The 19181-nt window shown below is 40.3% G+C and overlaps 1 protein-coding gene across 9 annotated transcripts in view; it reads right to left on the bottom strand.

Annotated features, from left to right (window-relative positions):
- Positions 1 to 3933, bottom strand: part of PCLO (piccolo presynaptic cytomatrix protein) — a 351165-nt gene extending 347232 nt beyond the window's left edge. For all 9 annotated transcript variants that reach the window (XR_003990563.1, XR_003990564.1, XM_030479514.1 and 6 more), the window contains exon 1: positions 3464 to 3933. Coding sequence is in view for 7 of the 9 variants with exons in the window: in XM_030479514.1 (XP_030335374.1) it covers positions 3464 to 3705 (242 nt within the window). In the remaining 2 variants the exon portion in view is untranslated. The remainder of the gene's footprint in view (positions 1 to 3463) is intronic.
- Positions 3934 to 19181: the final 15248 nt, after the last annotated feature.

Here is a 19181-nt window from a genome sequence, read left to right as displayed (position 1 = left end):
TTTTTAAACCTTTTGATTCATTAAAAAAAACCATTGTCCTTAAGTCTTCAGACTCAACAAATACAATCATTTAGTCATCCCTCACCTAATTCTTTACTTTATGCTACTATGTTTCTTCTCAGTTTGGCCTTGATTCACAGGACTCATCTTTATTCATTTATATGAATATTAAAGCCAAATCAAAGCTTACTTTGGAGTCAAGAGGAGATTTCATATATCTAGACTATTGGTCTAGTTCTTGAATACCATAGCTATAAAAACCTATTTAAAAAGGCATGTCTTTTTCCCGTTCATCAGGATAAACAGTGTTAAAGAGAAGTGCAATACTATGCAACTCCAGGATAGTTAGATCTTTTGGTATCTACAGACAAGATAGATATAAGCTTATGCATACCCCTAGTGGGTATTACTTTTTTTCAAAGTCAATAGAGTGATGGCATTAACAAAAATATATATTTCTTCTAGAAAAAACACCATAATCATACTTTAGAAGTGTGACACTCAGTAAGACTTCTGAGCATTTCCTCTCAAAATGCAGAACTTTTTTTTCTGTTAATGTCTATTGTGACTGACTTAATGAACTGAAAACAAACAAACAAACAAAACCAACCAGCTGCATTAGATGGTTCATATATACAGTTTGGTCATCTAATCCTTTCAGATGATGTGGAACAATTCCTCAGCAAGTGGACACTGACACAGTTACAGAGTCACTCAATGAAGCTACAACGACTAGAACTTGCTTACAAACTGACTGTATATGTTTCAGCTAAACTTCCTAACCATGGGTTTTCTGAAGACAAGTAATTGAAACAGGACAGAATGATTTCCATACGTGCTAAGCATCCCAAATGCTGACCACAACCTAGAGAGTAAAAGGTTCAAAGAAAAAACAAATAAAAATTAAAATGTACCTTTGATTTAGGCAGTTCACTTTAGATGTTCTAGATCTAAATGCTTATGTTAAAATGCATAATAAATATTAATTGCATCTACTTAGCTACTGCATTTTTTAAGACTTAAAAGCTCAAAGCGTGTAGAAGTCCTAGAAACTACAGCATGTCTTTTATGGTGATAAGCATGCAAGTATGTTTCCTGGTACACATTAAAAAGTAAAGTTGCAAAAACTGTTACTTCAGGGTATCATCAATCATAAGGAATTTGTACATTTTAAGACTTGGGTTACTTTGGTAGGGGAATGAAAGCATTGAGAACAGGACATAATTATTTGCCTGTCAGGTAAGACTGGATAACAGCTCATATTATAATGGACATTACAGTGGAAAAATCCAGTTAAAAAATACCTAACAGACAGTGCAATAGGAACACCATCATAACACAAGGCTATATAAACTGGAAGCAAGAACTTCTCTTTCAATCACTGTTTCTGTCACTTAACATTTGGACTGGCATAACCCAGTGCTGTGAACAACAGTTGTAGAGCATCAGTTAAGAGGTATTTTCCACATGTGATTTTTTTGGCCACAACAACTAAAAAAAAAAAAACCCTGAAGCTAAAGAATCTAAGTCTCAGCAAGCTAGTTCTTCGCTTAAGTTGAAGCCTGGAAGAGGCTGATCCTTGGTTCTCGGAAGAGTCTTACTCCAAGGTTTTGGATCAGGTTCGTAATTATTGCCATCATTCTTGGTAGATCTCAATAGTAGAGAGGCATGCAAGAAGAGCAAGTAAAGCCACAACACAAGAGCAAAGACAAATAGTAACCTCATTACAATGTGACAGGCACAGAGATGTTATGATGCTACAACCCCACAAAAGAAACCAGTTGCCTGGTTATTGCACTGAATGATAAAATGCCAACTTTGGCTAAAAGTTAAAAGGCTGTAATTGACAAACATAGACTGCCTTTACTTTAAATGGAGAGTGTTAAGTATGGCACACTAACAAGATCAAAGTAGTTTCTGATATACTAAGTATGTTCGCAGGAAAGCAGACATTTATAAACGCAGAAATATTCACATTGGAATGAGTGTAGCCTATTGTAACATCTTCCCAGGACATATATCTATCTTACTTTTTTCTGGAACATTAGCATGAAACATCAAACTTTCAAAATCTTTGCGTCTTTTCCCTTTTGTTATACAAAAGGGAATTCTGAACTCAGTTTCACAGAACTAAGCAATAAGATGGGGTTTTTTTCCCCCGTTAATATCTATAGAAGCTAAGTAGAGCCCTGAACTCAAAATTATATTATACATACAGTATTAATACATGTTTAACAATTATGCAAGACATAAAATAGAAAGACTTGATTCCCAGTTTTAAAAAATGGAGATCATCATCTCAGGTATAATCCCAACAGCTTCAGTCGTTTGCCCAGGGATGAATTTGGTCCCACCCTCCTTGCTTCTCTTCTAGAACTCACTCATAAAAACCTGGTATTATATAAAGTCAGTATGCATTCATCTTGGGTGAGGTCCATATACAAGAACGGTGTTGAACGGTCGGTCGAGGAGGCTCCTTTCGGCATCCTCCTTCAAGACAAGCAACACACACAGCCCCGGAGATAGAAGCGGGAACCGGCCGAGGATCGCCCGTGGGGATCGCCCGCTTCAGCACTATGGACAGGAGCAGGCCGGCCGGTTCAGCACCCAGGACAGGGGCAGAGGGGCCGAGGGCAGGCAGCGGCACCACGGAGAGACCCGGCCCCGGGCCGAGCCGAGCAACGGGCTTGTTGCACGTCGGGCAGTGAATCTGCCAAGAGGCAGGTAAAGAAAGGGGAAGGGAATCACCCTAGCCCTCGCAGATGTATAACGAGGTAAGGCCATCACTATCCAGAATACTGAATCTCGTGGCAATCAATCTAATATTTCGCCTCTTTCCCCCTTCAATTAAGAAGGTAAAAAAAAAAGTCAAGAAGAAAAATAATGGGGGATAATAGACCGAAACAGAGCTCCTCAATCCGTGACTATTTAATGAAGCCAAATGACAGTTGTAGAGGTTAAGAACTGGCAGAGTAATGGCTAGCAAATACATTATGCTCAAAAGCTGTCAAAGATTCAACAAGAATGTCTCTCCAGGAAGAGAAGCTTACAGAACCCACCAGCCCCGGGGAGAGCTCCCCTGGCTACTACCTGAGCTGCGGGGCACTCCACAGGCACACACACAAAACCGAAACGATGTCTGCAAATCTCTCCCCTCCCTAGACACGGAAGCTACCCGTGCTCCGGATCGGTGCAAAGGGAGGGAAGGGGAAAGGGCGCAGCCCGCTGGAACCGAGGGCCCCCGGCATTATTAGAAACCACCGGAGTGGGAAAAGCTGGAGAGCGCGGGCTCCGTCCGTGTCCGCACTCGCGCAGCCGCCCCCTTCCCTCCCGCAGCCAGTGGAACGCAACGCCCCGCTCCCGGTGCGGCGGGCCCGGATCGTACCGCGCTTCGCCCCCCGCCCCACCGCGAAAGGACGGAGAAGGAGGGAGAAGTGGGAGAAGGGATAATTTCCGTGCGTGCCTTTGCATGGGAGGCGGCTCCGCGGCGGCGAGGTTCCCTCTGGGCAGCCCCTGCGCCCTTGACATGACAGCGGCGATCTGCCTCCTCTCCTCCTCGCTCAGCTGGCTCAGGTCTGCCTCCACCCCGGCCGGGACCAGGCTCTCCAAGGGGGCCGTAGGGCCGCCGCCATCCCCGGTTGCCGCCGCCCCTTCGGGGAAGGCGCCCAGCCCTTCGCCTCCTTCCAGGCTCGCCTCGTTGCCCATGGCCGCCGCGGCTCCCCGCTCGCCGCCTCTCCCCTCGGGTGCAGCCCGGGCGGGGGGCGCCGCTCTCAGCGCTCAGTCCTGCTCCCCGGCGGGCTCTCAGGGCTTCGCGGCCACCGCCGCCACCACGGCCCCGCACGGCGGCAGCGGCAGGGCCGGGGCCGGTCTCGCTGGCTGCTGCCGGGGACGAGCGGCGCCGCCAACCGCCCGCCGCGCCGCGCTCCGCCGCCCCGCGCAGCGCATGCTCCGGGCTGGTGGGGAGGGGGAGCTCCCCCGCGGCCCCGCGCCCTGGCAATTAAAGGCACCGCGCACAGTCTGCACCTGCGGACGGGCGGTGGCTGCAGCGGGTACTCAGTCCCCAGCACGCAGCAAGGGAGGGCACGTCTGGAGGACACCCACCCAAGCAACCCCGTGAGAGCAGAGCCAGCGGGGTCAGGATGCTCAGGGCTGGGTGCAGCCGAGTTGTGAATGTTTCCATCGATGGAGATTTCACACTCTGGGCCTCTGTCCCTGTATTTGACCATGCTCATAGAGTCATAGAATGGTTTGGGTTGGAAAGGACCTTAAGATCATCTAGTTCCAACTCCCCTGCCATGGGCAGGGACACCTCGCACTGGACCAGGTTTCTCCAAGTCCTGTCCAACCTGGCCTTGAACACTGCCAGGGATGGAGCATTTACTGCTTCATTGGGCAACCCATCCCAGTGCCTTACCACCCTGACTGTAAAGAACTTCTTCCTTACATCTAACCTGAACTTCCCCTGTTTAAGATTGAACCCATTACCCCTTGTCCTATCACTACAGTTACTGATGAAGGGTCCCTCTCCGGCATCCTTGTAGGCCCCCTTCAGATATTGGAAGGCTGCTGTGAGGTCTCTACACCACCTTTTCCTTCTCATCTCTTCTCATGATGACTGGGTCCAGTGTGTCAGCACTGTTCAAGGACTGCTGAGCCCCAGGCTGGATGCAGCACTCCTAAAGCAGCCTTGCAATGAATTAATACATTGAGAGGAATCACCTTTAACCCACTGGCTGTACTTGAGGTAGCGCAGCCCAGTCTGCCATTCGCATTCCTCATCACAAAGGCATGCTAGTGAAACACATTCACCTTCTCATCCATCAGGACTTTTTCTGCAGCGCTGCCTTTGGGCCAGGCTGTCTTGGTCCATGGAGTTATTCCTTTCCAGATAGAGGCCTCTGCACTTGCCTTTGTTCAACTTCCTAAGGTCCCTGCAAGCAGCAGCCTGGCCTTTCATGAAGTGTATCTACTATTCTCTGATCTGGTGTCACTCACAGGCCTGCTGAGGGTGTATTCCATGTCTTTGCCCACCTCATTAGCAGAGACATTGAACATTATTAGAAGGGTACAACTAGCAACATGCCACCAGTTGGACTTGAAGTAACTAACCACAACCCGTTTGAGCCTTATAGTTCAGTCTATTTTTTACCCACTGTACAGGTCTCATTAATTTGGCTGTATTATAGTTGATCATGCTGAAAGCCTGGTAGAGTATGATTTGCCTGGGGCAAACACATGCCATCTGTTTACAGTAACCTTCCTGTCCTTCATCTGCTTGGACATGGCTTCCAGAAGGATTTGCTTTGCAACCCTCCCAGGAAGGGTACTAACCACAGTAGCCAAACTGCCTTGAAGTTCTCTTATGGATCCCCCTTCTTAAAGACAAGTGTGGTGCTTGCCTTTTTCTGGTCGTTAGGGAGCCTTCCCAATGACCTTTTGAAGATGATAGAGTGACTTTGCAATAGCATCCACCAGCTCCTTCAGCACCCTTTGATCCACTCCATCTAGTGCCATAAGCTTCTGCTATCCATCTGTGCTTAAGTGCTTTCTCGGTCTTACTCTACTACAGGTCATGCTTCACTCCCACATACTCTGATGCTCAGCTCAGGAACCTGGGAGACTCAAGGACAAACCTTACCCATAACAGCCATGGAAAGAGCCACTAAGTACCTCAGCTTTTCTATGTCTGTTTCCACCAGTTTTCCTGCCTCATTGATCGAGGGCCAAATTTTTCCCAAATCCTTCCCAGAGATCTTATTAAATTGCAGCTGTATTTTGAATATTCCAACATGTTTGTTAAACAACTAGATCTTCACAACTATCAGTTGTTTTAGCTACAGGGGTGTGGCAGCACTTCGCGCTCTTGCTTGTCTCCTTCTGTAGCACCATTCCTATTTTCCTCCAGACACAGCTGTATGCAGATCCACCCTCCAAGTGACCTACATAAGGATGCTGTCCAAATATGTATAGTACATTCATATTGTAACAATCAGAGACCATTTTTGTCCAGTACTGGTCCACAGTAAATGATGGAACTAGCAGCAGTTGGGTGCTTCCTATTTGTCTCTCAAGTGACTTTAAGTTATACATCAAAAAAGCAGCTCAGCAGAGAACGTGATAAAGCACAAAGGGAAAATCTTTTAAATGGATTAGTGTGACATGAGTGTAAGTAGATACCTACTCACACAGTGTTCTAGGTAAAGACATCAGAGAGGCTTGTGGAAGAGGTGACTCTCAACACAGTCGCACCTGAATGAAGGTGGATTCACTTGGTGTGTGAAGGAAAGATACAAATTTCAGTTAAGGGCTTTTAAGGGAGGCAAATACATATCCCTATTCATTTAGCACAAGTGAACATCATGTACATAAGTGTGATTAGCTGTGCAAAGTGCTGCTGCATGGAAGCAGGCAACAACAAAAGTGAGGAAAGAGGGATTTAATCAGTGAAAGCATTTGGTTTTCTGATACATACTGATGTAAGCATTCATATAGAATCACAGAATCTTAGAATGATTTGGGTTGGAAAGGACCTTAGGATCATCTAGTTCCAACCCCCCTCCCATGCACTTAAACATACATGTATACCTAAATAATATGTGGAGGGTGGTTTTCCTGTCCTTTAGTTGGGTAGCCTGGAAATTTATTAAGTTCCCACATGCAATTTTTCTAAACAAATGACACCCCTATGTTTCTATATTCAAATGCCAAAAAGTAACTAGAGCTTTTGACTCAAACCTAGAACTCATGTTTAAAAACAGGCGACATATGTGAGATATAGAAGCAGCCAAAACAAGTGAGATCAAAACACACTAAATTCACTAAGCAGAACAATTAAAACTGGGGACATGAAGGTTCTGTTAGTGCTTACTGATCAAAACTATATACACCGACCCTGTTTCACTGTTAACATGTGCTGAGATAGAAGACAGGCGAGAAGAGATACATAATGACTAAGGAAGTAAGCTGGGCACAAATGGATGCACAAGATAAGAAATTACCTTCAGCAGGAAGTTCACTGTTGACTTCACTGGAGCCAAGGATGTCACCTTAAAATTATTATTATTTCAAATATCTAAGGGGGTTTTTGTGGAAACTGGCTCTTTTCACAGTTCTGTGACATTTACCTTTTCTTATGAAACAGCATGAAATCAATAGCTATCTGCCCCAAAAGTCCCACTGCAGGCCTATTTCCTACATCCCATCATTTCCACATCTTTCTCCCTATATACTTCACAGTGTGCCCAAAAGTGACACCAACTCTCTTATCCTGGTGTTACTGATGAAACTCACAAACTAATGAGGCAGAACGTTCTATGGTAGCAAGGAAAGAAGAGTTATCAAATGATATCAGCCTTTTTCTCAAAAGTCATGATGCCTAACTTGCAAGAAACAGCTTGGTGGTGCCAGGCAAAATACCCTTATTAAAAAAGAAATTATTTTCTTCATCACTAGCACTGAAAACTATGATTAAAACCATTCAGAGATAAAACAATCTTTTAAAAAGTGTGTGCAAATGAGAACTGTTAAAATTTAGAGGTGGAGATATAGAGGCAAGTTGCCTTCCCTTAGATAGTAGGTAATACAGAAAAGATAGTCATGACCAGAGGTAAATCCAGCTACCCTTTGAGGGCTTGCTTCCATTTTTTGAAGAATTTTCATTGTATTTGTTTGAATCCAAAATAGACCAGCGCAACCCACAGACATTTATATATTTTACAACATGAAGTCCATGCATGGTATTATGACCCCTGCAAAACAAAGGAACAATATATCTGAAGTAACTTCATTCAGACTGAGGACTGCACTGTATCAGTAATACAGTGCTTTCACCAGGGATGAACCAGCTTGGTATGCAAACTAGATGCATCAGATCCCCAAAGGAGCCAGTCCAAGTTAAAGCTGAGTATGCAGAAGCAGCACAAGGACACTGGTTCATCTCTTGCCAGTGCTGAATCTGATCTGGGGCAAGTTAATCTCAGTTAAGTGTGTATCTTCAGCGCTAAAATGAGTGCATGAAGTTAGTTTACTGATTAACAACACTGAAGACATCCAATCTTCTCATCAGTAGGCTACTTAGTATAGATGTACTCTTTACGTTTTAAAGGGGAGAAAAAGCCATTTAGTGCATAGCATCTGGAGAAGTCGTGCTAAGATCATCAGGAGAAAGAAATAAGAGGTCAGTAACACCTTGACATGAGCTGGTAAAATGGGCAGGGAAGGAAAACTCTTATATCTTAATAACACGCCTGGCATTATTCCCAGAAAAAAGTGAGGGAGTAAGAGCGTGTGTTAATCATTAATGATTAAGAGAGGCTGTACTGATCAGTACCACAAAGGAAGGTAAGGTTAAAAGAGGAGCTAGAATTTGCATAAACATATTTATAACAATTTACACATTAATGATTTCATATCTAATTTGTAAAAATACCTAGCTAAAAATTACAGTGCCCCTATCACATTTACCTACCTCATTTCAGAGATACAGAGACTGTGGATGGTACTTTGAGTTTAAAAGACATGCCTAAGATACATCCAACAGTCCAGTCCATCTGCTGTAGAGAATGAGCAACGCGTCTTAATGATAGCTCTGTCCAGACAGTTAAAACAAGACGTTTGATAAACATACTTAAATACATAAAAATAAAGGAAAACACGGAATACCATAGTGCAGTCAGTTGCACAACTATGCTTGCTATCCTCTCCTATTAACCATCTCAAAACACAAGTGGGCACATTGAAGATGTTTTTAAAGGATGAAATAAAAGATGATTAATCTGGTTTTTGAAAAGTTGTTGTGCAACATCTAGGAAGTCATAATTTCAAATATGACGTAAGTTTTGTCTATATAAGCGCATAAGCCAGAAGCACATGATGCTGTAAATAAGACGTCTGTATGTGCACTAATGTCTGTAGTGCCACTGGTGCGCTAATATACTGGGCAGCTCACTGGTGCAGGTTATATGAAACACTTACTAAGGAATGAAAGCAAATGCATACACAATTTGCACTAAATGGATGTATGCTCTAAAACAAAAACACAGGAGAGTGACGCTTCTTCTCTCACAAGTACTAATTCTATATCAAAACACCTCTTATCTACATACCAACCAAACTTTGGCTGAGGACTGCACAACCAATGTTCTCCAAGATCATAATGAATCTCCAGTCTCACCAGACTTACTAGTCACCAAAACAACCACTAAAGGATGAGAACAAGGTACCTTGCAAAGCACTGTGTATTGCTCTCTTATTCAAATACATATTACTCCTCTCTCTACACAGAATTTTCTATTCCACCACTGTACATGCTGGTTGAGAAACCATCAGAATAGTGAGTTACCTCATTCCAAAGATCCTACAAAAACACCTACTTAAGGAGAAAAAAATACAAACAAACACACAAACAAACAAACAAAAAATTTAATAAATAGACTAAATATAGCATAAAAACTCTCAGGTAAGAGAAAACACCCTGGGCAGAATTATTTGCAGTGTCCAGAGTTCACTCCATAGCCAGTGTATAGACACCTGTCCACATTATCCTAGCAATCTCACAACCAGATTTGCTTGCTTAAACAAAACAAGGTCTGCCAGCTGCCTACAGCACAGCAATGCTGATATGCTCACAATATGGACTCCCACAGTATAGATTAGTCACAGTGTTAAAAACCTGTTTATTTGCAATCAGTGCTTCTAATACACAAATAACGATTTGCATATTAAACTGAAGAATGGGACAAAAAAGCCTTTAATCTCAAAGCGTGTGTCCTAAACCACTTGCAACAACATCAATATATAGTTTTGTCCTGTTATTCTCCAGTTACTTTCTCTAATTTGAGTTTACCCACCTGCAGCAGTTGAGCACAACTTATAGTGGTACAGACATCATCATAAAGAGTTCAATTTTATTTGCTTGTATGGTGAAGCAGCATAGCTGGGGTTATTACAATTCAAGAGCAAAAGCAGTCAATTAGGAGGAACCATGGGAAAGATCTGAACCATCACTAGCATCAAATTATGATAGATCACATTAGAATAAAGTAACTATTCAGTTTATTCATTTGGGTTTGCATCAGTAAGTGTAACAGTGAGATTTTCAGCATCTTTCTCTTAGGATTGTTATTGGTAAGATAACTGTTGAAAGTTTTAATTCCCCTAGCAGTTTCTTTCATGTCCAGAACACAGTAAGTATTTAAACTGAAAACTTCATAGCCTAAACAGGGAAATCTCTCCTTAGTGAAGCACATATTTGGATTATACGCTTAGGTTCTGACTGTGCCACAGAGCACAGGCTTTCATTTTAAACACAATTTTTTTTTTCCCCCCTCTCAATTTGTTAATCCATGGTGGGGGGGAGAATGGAGTGGGTGTTAAGATTCATAAGGACTAACAAAAATAGTTCACTTGTATTACATGGATTTTACTTCAAATAGGATTCTTAAGATGAAACCTGTCTTACTGTAAGCATCATATATAACTGAACACTGGCCGAGGCCCCCATTTCCAAGGATCAGAAATTAAAGTTAAGTACCTGGGCCCTTCTTTAGGATCTCATATGTAGAATGATAAAGAGGGATGCAGAGCACACAGTTTCAGTGAGTACCACCTGTTGCTTCCCATGTATTGTGATGCATTGTAGATCATATTAAGTAAATACACATTAAATTGGTTTTCTGGCATGAGCTACCAACTGGCTCTGTGGTAGAATTAAAGAGAAAAAAAAAAAGAAAAGGTCAATGAGCTCTTAGGTCACTGATGGCAATTGAAGGAACTACTCAAACATAATCTTGAAGAGGTTCAACCAGAACTTTGTAGTTCGTAAGAATGAATACAAAATTATCATGAATGTAATGAGAAAAAACAAACTTAGCATGGAGTATTTGAGGTGTACTATGGCAACATGCTAAACATTATGGGATGTTTAAGGAAAGGATCAACAGCAGCAAAAGGGAAGGATCAAGGTTGAAGGGGAACAAAAACATAAGAAAATGAAAAGGAGGGGGGGTAAAAATGTAGCCCATTGCATGTAAGCAGTCTTCTGGTCACTACTTTCATCTGGCCAAACCCTGTGCCTCATCAGCACAATCTGCAATACCATCTTATTGCACTATATTCCTGACTATTTTTCTTTGTGGGTGCACTATTCTGTGTGTGAGACAATACCTAACATCAAGATAGGCTCACTGTCAAGTAAAACAGAAGGTCCCAAAGTTGTATACTGAACTGTCTATAGTTCTGCAGCAGCTAGAAGAGAATTGTGAGAAAGTGTATATGTGATGGTGTTTGTGTGATATGCTAGAAATCTTTATACTTCATTATCTGGCAAGTGAGAAGAGGATCAAGTCATTTCTCCATGTTTATATGAGCACTGGTTGTATGCATGCAGTGCAAATAAAGGCACTGTCTTTCTGACTGTTCATCTGTTGGCCGTGTCTGTATTAAGCGAGTAACTGAGTGTGTGTGTACACTGATGACACATGGTTGCCTCACTACTGGGTGGACTTCAAAAAGGAAACCACAGCAGCTTTAGTTCTAATGGATTGGGAAGAAAATTCATTTGGATCCTGAAGTCCACTTCTGTTAAGTTTTTGCTCTCTATAAATAACCATTCAGATTATCAAAGTACTTATGAGCATTTTTCCACTAAGCAATTAGATTCTAGGGTAGGATTAAACTAAATTAAGATGCCTACATTGAAGTACCTACAGGCAGACTCTACATATGAGCTAAGTGTTCAGACTCCCATTGTAGTTGGAGGAGAGCCAGTCCATAAAACAGAAAGGGGGAGCCAGGTGAACAACAGATGGGATTCACTTGCATAAACATGTTATATGCTACTCAGACTTCAGCTGCCAAAGCAGAGAGATTGAGATCTTTTAGGAGATATAGGATTTCTTTTATAAATTCCCAGTTGTATCTGCCAGCCCTACCAAAAGGCATATTAAATGGCATTACAATCCTGCCTGTGGGCACATGACTCAAGGGAGCAGTGTAAAACTCAGAAAGTTAACCACCTTGGTGTAAGCTTCCATTAACTAAATAGGAAATCAGTCAGCCAACTTGCATAAAGCTTAGATGTCCTCATGTCTTCATCTGAATTTCAGTTTAAATGTCTTTTTAAAAGGTAAAGTTTATAAGCCTTTCTTACAAGAGCTCTCTTCCCTTACGGTACAAGCCCCTGGCCAATATATCCAGTGCAAAACCCACCTGCAGTTAAGATCAAGAACACATTCTAGACTTCACAAAAAGGTCTTTGTAACAGCTTGAGGCATGGAGGGAATGGACTACGTGAACTGTCTGGAATACTACTTCTCAAAAAATGATTGAGCCACTCATGGGCCAGGTGATAGAAGCATATTTTTATAGATTTGTTGGAACATTTGCAGAATCACAGAACAACATATTGACTGAGGGTGGAAGGGACCTCTGGATCATCTTGTCCAACTCCCCTGCTCAAGCAGGGCCACCTAGAGCCAATTGCCCAGCACCATGTCCAGATGGCTTTTGAATACGTCCAAGGATGGAGACTCCACTGCACTCCAGTAGTCCGGTGGAATACCATTAAAAAAACCCGGATGTTTCACAGTAATATAGCACCAAAGTCACAAGCATGCCTATGATCTAATTCAGCTACAGGGTTTCCCAAGGCAGTAACAACAAAAATAACAGTCACTCAGAGATTAGATTATAGAACAGCAGCAAACACTGAATAAAAATGTCCGGTTCATTTCTCTTACCACATTGACTGTTACATAAAGAAGTGCATAAAGCTAAAAACATAACGAACTCAGTTTTAAATTACTACTGTAAACTCATACAGTTTAAAATAAACCTCACCCATTTGGGCTTAACTATTTTTTCTATTGCATCCAATGATTTCAGCCTCTCAAATCAGTTCTCACGAGCTGATACACTTTAAGAGAACTCATTTATATAGCACAGAAAGGTCTGGAATTGCAGCAGATTTAGTGAAGTTTCTTAACAGTTTCTAAAGTCTTTTGGAATAATTCACACAAAGGAGTTCTGAGGATACGAAGACAGATGAATCTACAATTTCATCTAAAACAAGCAAATATTTCCTAGCACACAGATCCTCTCCCCCCTTTCATCTAGTCCCTCCTCCTCTTCTTCCCCTGCCCTGAAGTATCTACAAGTCATCATTCCATCTATCTATAATTCCCTTAATACCTGTACTACATTTACAAAAATACAAGGAGAAATAATCAGCTATAACTCAGAAGCCACAGAAAGAAGAGAATCAAAGAGTAGCAGAGCATTCCCACTAGGTCCTGGTGGGAAGGATGGGGTATGACCTTACTGAGTTCTCAACTCCGTCCATTACCACAACGTCTTTGATTGTCCTGTTTTTGTAGAGAAGACTCAAATATTTTATCATAAAAGTAATAGATTTATGCAAAGATTTAAAGAAAATATGCACCTTCAAGGTCTTTGCTAAAAAAAAAACAGACAATCTCTCCTTACCTTCATTTTCTTCCTGTTGACCTCGAAAAGTGACTTTGAAACCTAAGATTCATCTTTGTAAAATATGATCTAGATTCTTTCTTAGGCCTTCTCGTACGATACTTTCTGACTTTGTCTGCAGCAAAAACATAATGGAAGAAGAGCCCTACAAATTTAAATCTTTTTCTCTATGTTAAAGAGGCAAGTCTCCCAGTTTCATTTACATACCAAGATTTCATAGACAAACTCTAGTGCAGCTATGTTTGCTATTAACTATGCACTGCAGACCTAAAATTTCACAAAATAAAATAAGATTAAGGAAATCTCCAGCATAGTCAAGATTTCACATTCATTAAAGATTATGCCTTCCAGAAACAAGTCCAGAGCAGCAAATCAAAACTCTTAAGGAGACCAAGCTTTAACAACTGCTGATAATCTCAGGTTTGATGTTACAGCTATTTCTGTTTCTTCTTAGCTTTCCATGATCCTGACTCACTGCTTCTCTAAGGACTATCTACATTTTTAAATCTTATTTTATTTTTTCAAATCCCTTCCCAGCTAAGTCCCTCCCAAACTCCTCAGCAGAAGTTCCTGTATCACTCAGTTGCCTTTGGTAATGCTATGGATGTGCTGAATTATTCAGCTGATAGAAGTGTTTTCTCTGCTGCCATCAGGTTTGCACAAATACAACTACCACCTTGCCTTATTTGTTACATTTTTGACCTAAACTGCCTAGGACATCAACTGAACAGTTATCTACTCTCATTCTCAAATTTTCTATAGACACCAAGGAAAACTGTAGGAAGCTTGAGCAGAAAAAGAGGGGAAAAAGAAGATTTGTACATAAAAAGCAATAACTAAAAATTAGTATTCTTAGCCAAAACACTGTAGGCATAAGCATAAATTTTCCCTCACAGGGTCAATAGGCTTGTATATAATGTTAAAATAAGAGTTTCAAAGGCCAGTTCAATTCCAAGCTCCTACTCTTGTCACTCAGCTTCTATTGATTTCTATTTCACAACTCTCATTTTACATTTACATTTAAGAACTTTTTCTGTAAATTAATTATAAGTAGTCTAAGGCTTGGTACCTTTAATAAATTTTGATCAAAACTGAATTTGTGGTACAAATTTACTACTTAATTGCTACGATAAATGGCAAATGAAATACTTCTTCCGTAGATGTTTTCAAGAACCTAGAAATTTCTAGAATTAGTAAATGTCTTCAGCAATGAAGTTCACTATACTTCCCAAAAATCAAAATACCTTACTTCACAGTATTTTTAATACCATTTTTCCTAAGTACATGAAACTTCAGTAATGCAAAACGGTCGCATTTAGCAATATCACTAATTGGATAGCGCCCCTCTATGTATGCTTATAGAGAGTATTACACAACCATTAAGACTGCAATAATAAGGTTGAAGTGGTTATTTTTCTCCAGGTTTTATTCCCATCCTTGTTCGTTCTGATGATTGTTCCTTCTTTCTCTTTCCCCTTCCCCAGGCAAAAATTTGAAAGACAATTATTTCATTGTTCATGAACACCTCCAAGAAACATCACTCCCTCCATAGTGTGAAGTTATGGTTTGACTGTTTGTGTATAACTACTATTAATGATGCCCTAAAACCCCTCACAGAACTGCTAATCTCACTGCTAGATAACGCAGCCAGAAAAAGGTAATCCACACAAGTAGAAATTTTAGCATAACCCTAAAAATTTAGTATACAGTATGAAAATATAAGAAAGTAATCTAGCTGATAATAGCTCCCATTGGGACAAGCAAAAAAGCCATAAAAATGGTGTTTAATTATATTTTTTTATCTACTATTAACCTATTTTATAAAACAATTAATTAAAATGAGATACTATGTTATATAAGACTGCAATGTATAATATGCTTTTAATGTATAATATGCTGCTATGAAGATACAAAGTATTTGTGTTGCTTACCTGTTTTCTAGAATGTGTTTTTTATGCACCCATACAGACTTTTGGTATGTTCAAGGATTAAGCAGCTCCTAATGATACACTTATTTTTACCTCTGTGCTACAAGTAACCTTACCATAATTTAAATAAAGCTGGGATTGACCGTATTGTCACTTAGGAATTCTCCTAAGGAAATTTAAAACAAAAGGTGAGTTAGTTGCTACTAGTAATTGTTCAGCTCCTGAAATTCTTTTTTTATTATTGGTATTATAAATGGTACTTACATTCACCATTCAATATGGGAAAGGTGCTCAACATGAAAAATTATAAGCACTAAAAGAATTGCTTACCTTAAACTTCAGCTTTCCTCGCAATCTTGATTTTTTTGTCTTCATATAGAGTGGCTCCAGGTAGCAGTAGAATGAGAATTGCCTGCGTCCCTGTGAATGTCCAGGTTAGTCTGTGATATAATGGTCTCTCTAATCTCTTCATATCCTCTCTGGCACAACTCAGTATTTTGTGTAGCTCTTAATACTGAACACAGATTGCAAAATCAGTGATTCCAACTCAGTGTAGCAAGGAGAGTAATTTGATTCCACATACTGTTTTATAACATAACCATCTTATATAAGGTTTAGCCTATTCAAGATATATTTTACATAGGAAACCATTATTTTCAGGGCAGGAATACACCAGTGCTATACTTCTGATTGTGTCCTTGAATATTTTATTATATAACATTTTTTAAAAATCCTTTTCAATTTAGAAAACTATCAGTAATAAATTTAATGCAGTTACAGGCAGCATGTGAACAAAAAAGATTCAGAACATAGCTGGCCCTAATCCAAACCCCTTTTGCCACGTGCCCTACTCTCACACACACAAACACAACTCTGGAAAGCTGCCAGTGCAGACTTACCTTTCCTGTATGAGCTGCTGTCTTAACACTCTTTTATAACTGATAGCATATACTGATAACTGTTAACAGTTTTATATACATATATCACATATATATACACAGTTATACCTATATATCATACATGTATATATGCAGTTATATATATAATAGTTATATATATCAAATATAACATAACTGATAACAGTTGCTTCTGCAAACTATGGGAATAAACTGTGGGGAGATTTGGGATTTCTCATGAAATTAGCAACATATTCGTGTGGACTATTGTTATTAGTGTCATATATATAAAGAAGTTTGAATGGCTCTACAACTAACAAAATATGTTTGTTTTCTTCACAATAACTTCCCCAAATTACTTGCCAACTTCTGCAAACTCTTAAATTCATTGAAGGGGGAAAGCTTTTTAATATTCACACTTTAATATTTTTTATTCACTTTGGGTTTTCCCCCTCAATTCTCAGTTAGTAGAATTGAAAAGAACAAACCCAAACCATAGCTGGAATGAGCTGATGTAGCATGATTGCTTCTGATAGACCAAAGCAGATTACATCACATGAGGATTATAGATTAAGATTACTGTGCTGATTGTGCAAATGCTTACGAGGAGTTTAGACTTTTTTTTTTTCCCTTTACCGTAACTTTAACATTTGAGTGGACTTATTCAGTGTGTTTTCACATGCATATTTTGGTCCGCGCATTTGTTATGTCACATTTCAAGTGGAATGAAATATAATATGACAGTTGTTTTTTAATTTCTACCAACTGCCCTCATACAAATCCAAAATAGGCATTGCACATTCTAGATGGCTCTTCAGATACTCCCATAGACAGAAAACCACATAGTGCTAGAATGACAGTCCCCAAGCTGAGATCCAAATGAGGTGGTTTCTGTTTCCACTGTGACACAAAACTGTCTGCATGACCAGTACCTAATCCTTTAGAGATATCCTATTGCTGAAATACCTTTCAAGTCAGACTGTGCTTTAGATTATGCTCACAGATACCCATATGCACATACACCTATAAAAAACAAAAACTCGCACTACACACATGTGCAAGCAAATTACCCATTAATATATAAAAAACACTGAAATGTTTTGAAAATTCCTATAAAAAGTTACACTATTTTCCCTGATCACATAGTCACATGGTTGAAGCTCCTCTTAGACTACCACACTGTATAGATACTTACTTTTCTTTTGCTTTAACTCAGATAGTGACCTTTCAATGATTCCACAGCCACATGCAAAACAAATTACGTTAAAACTTAAGTACATTGGACAAGGGAAACATCCTTGACTGAAACTGTCAACTTAGGATTGGAAAGCTGAAACTTTAGGTGACATGGTTTTGTCTCAATGCTGGCCAGTTTCTGAAACCAGTAATTTTGAACTGGTTTTCAGTATCTGCTATTTCCTGTCTCTGGAGTATGTCAGAGTGTTTTTAGGCATTTTCCTGGATCAATAGTACAGTTCAGTGCAAGAGAAATGGCTGCCACCTTGACACGTCCAGATTTGCTTTTGTTAACTATATCAAGTCTGTCACACTTTGCAGAGTCAAAGTAATTTTCTTTGTCTGTATCACCACTGCAATGGCTGTAACAGACCGCTAAGACAAGTAGGGGAAAAATCCCCAAACTGAAATAAGGAACAGCAAAAATCAGTTTCTGTCTCAGCTTTTGGTTAACTTTTGTTTAAAAATTTTGATTCCTATGTGCTCCTATAGTATAATCACAATAGAAATGTGCTTTTCAGAAATCATATTAAATTTGCAAATACAACATATCCACTATCTTCAACGTCCTGAAGATCTTGTGCTAGCAAAAGCATATTAGAATCTCCATACATTCTCTGGAATGTGTCCAAGAAATTTAACTTCAAAAATAATACATCTGTCCATTAAAACATGAGAGAGCAAGTCTAAGCAGAAAATACTGAATTCTCTACCAAGTTTATTGTGGCACTTGAGTAAATCATATTCATAGCTGTATATTTACAATACACTTTTCAGGCCCAATCCATGGAAGTGTTCAAGGCCAGATTGGACGGGGCTTTGAGCAACTTGGTCTAGTGGGAGGTGTCCCTGCCTGTGGCAGGGGGGTTGGAACTAAATGGTCTTTAAGGTCCCTGCCAACCCAAACCGTTCTGTGACTCTATGATTCTATGATTATTTCCATCAGTTCTAAAAGGTCAACTTCTTCCCCAGCACCCCATTGACCCTTATTTTCATTACATGATTTTTTTAAAGGAATTGCTTAAATTCCTTTTAATGTCCCACACACTTGCACTGGGTGTCTGTGCCCAGGTCTGACAGTAAGGCCTGAAGGCACCTCTGTGAGGAGAGGCCACTGCTGCCGCATACCGGACACCACAGTGGTGCCTTGGGGAAAACGAGCTTAAGAAATGGCAGAAAACACCACACATGCAGAGGAGTGAACAGAAAGGTGAGAAACAGCAGAGGCAACATCAACATCAGAGGAAGGAGGCACTTCTAGCACCAGAGTGGGTATACCTGGCAGCCCGTGGAAAGGCCCACACCAGAGCAGATATCCACATTGCAGCCCTAATGTGTATAATGAAAGCAACCCTGGAGATCTTTAAAGTATCTGCCCTCTGAATACAAGATTTCTGATACTGGTAGAAATATAAGCAGAAATTTTGTGTATGCAAATATTGTTCCACGTTATCTTCAGTGTTTGTTCTAACCTTTCTGCAAAGTAATCTATCTGGACACAAACCGAGAGAGAATACAAGGTTAGAAGCAAATGTTACATTTCTGCCTCCACATTTTAAAAACATCCTTTCCAATCCAAGATACCTATTGCTTCATCTTTACAAGGAACACTGATTACTTTGCTTTTTCCTTGCACTTC

Source organism: Strigops habroptila, chromosome 3 (assembly GCF_004027225.2).
Source record: "Strigops habroptila isolate Jane chromosome 3, bStrHab1.2.pri, whole genome shotgun sequence".
NCBI classification, from domain to species: domain Eukaryota; kingdom Metazoa; phylum Chordata; class Aves; order Psittaciformes; family Psittacidae; genus Strigops; species Strigops habroptila.
This window is presented reverse-complemented; position numbering and strand designations above follow the sequence as displayed.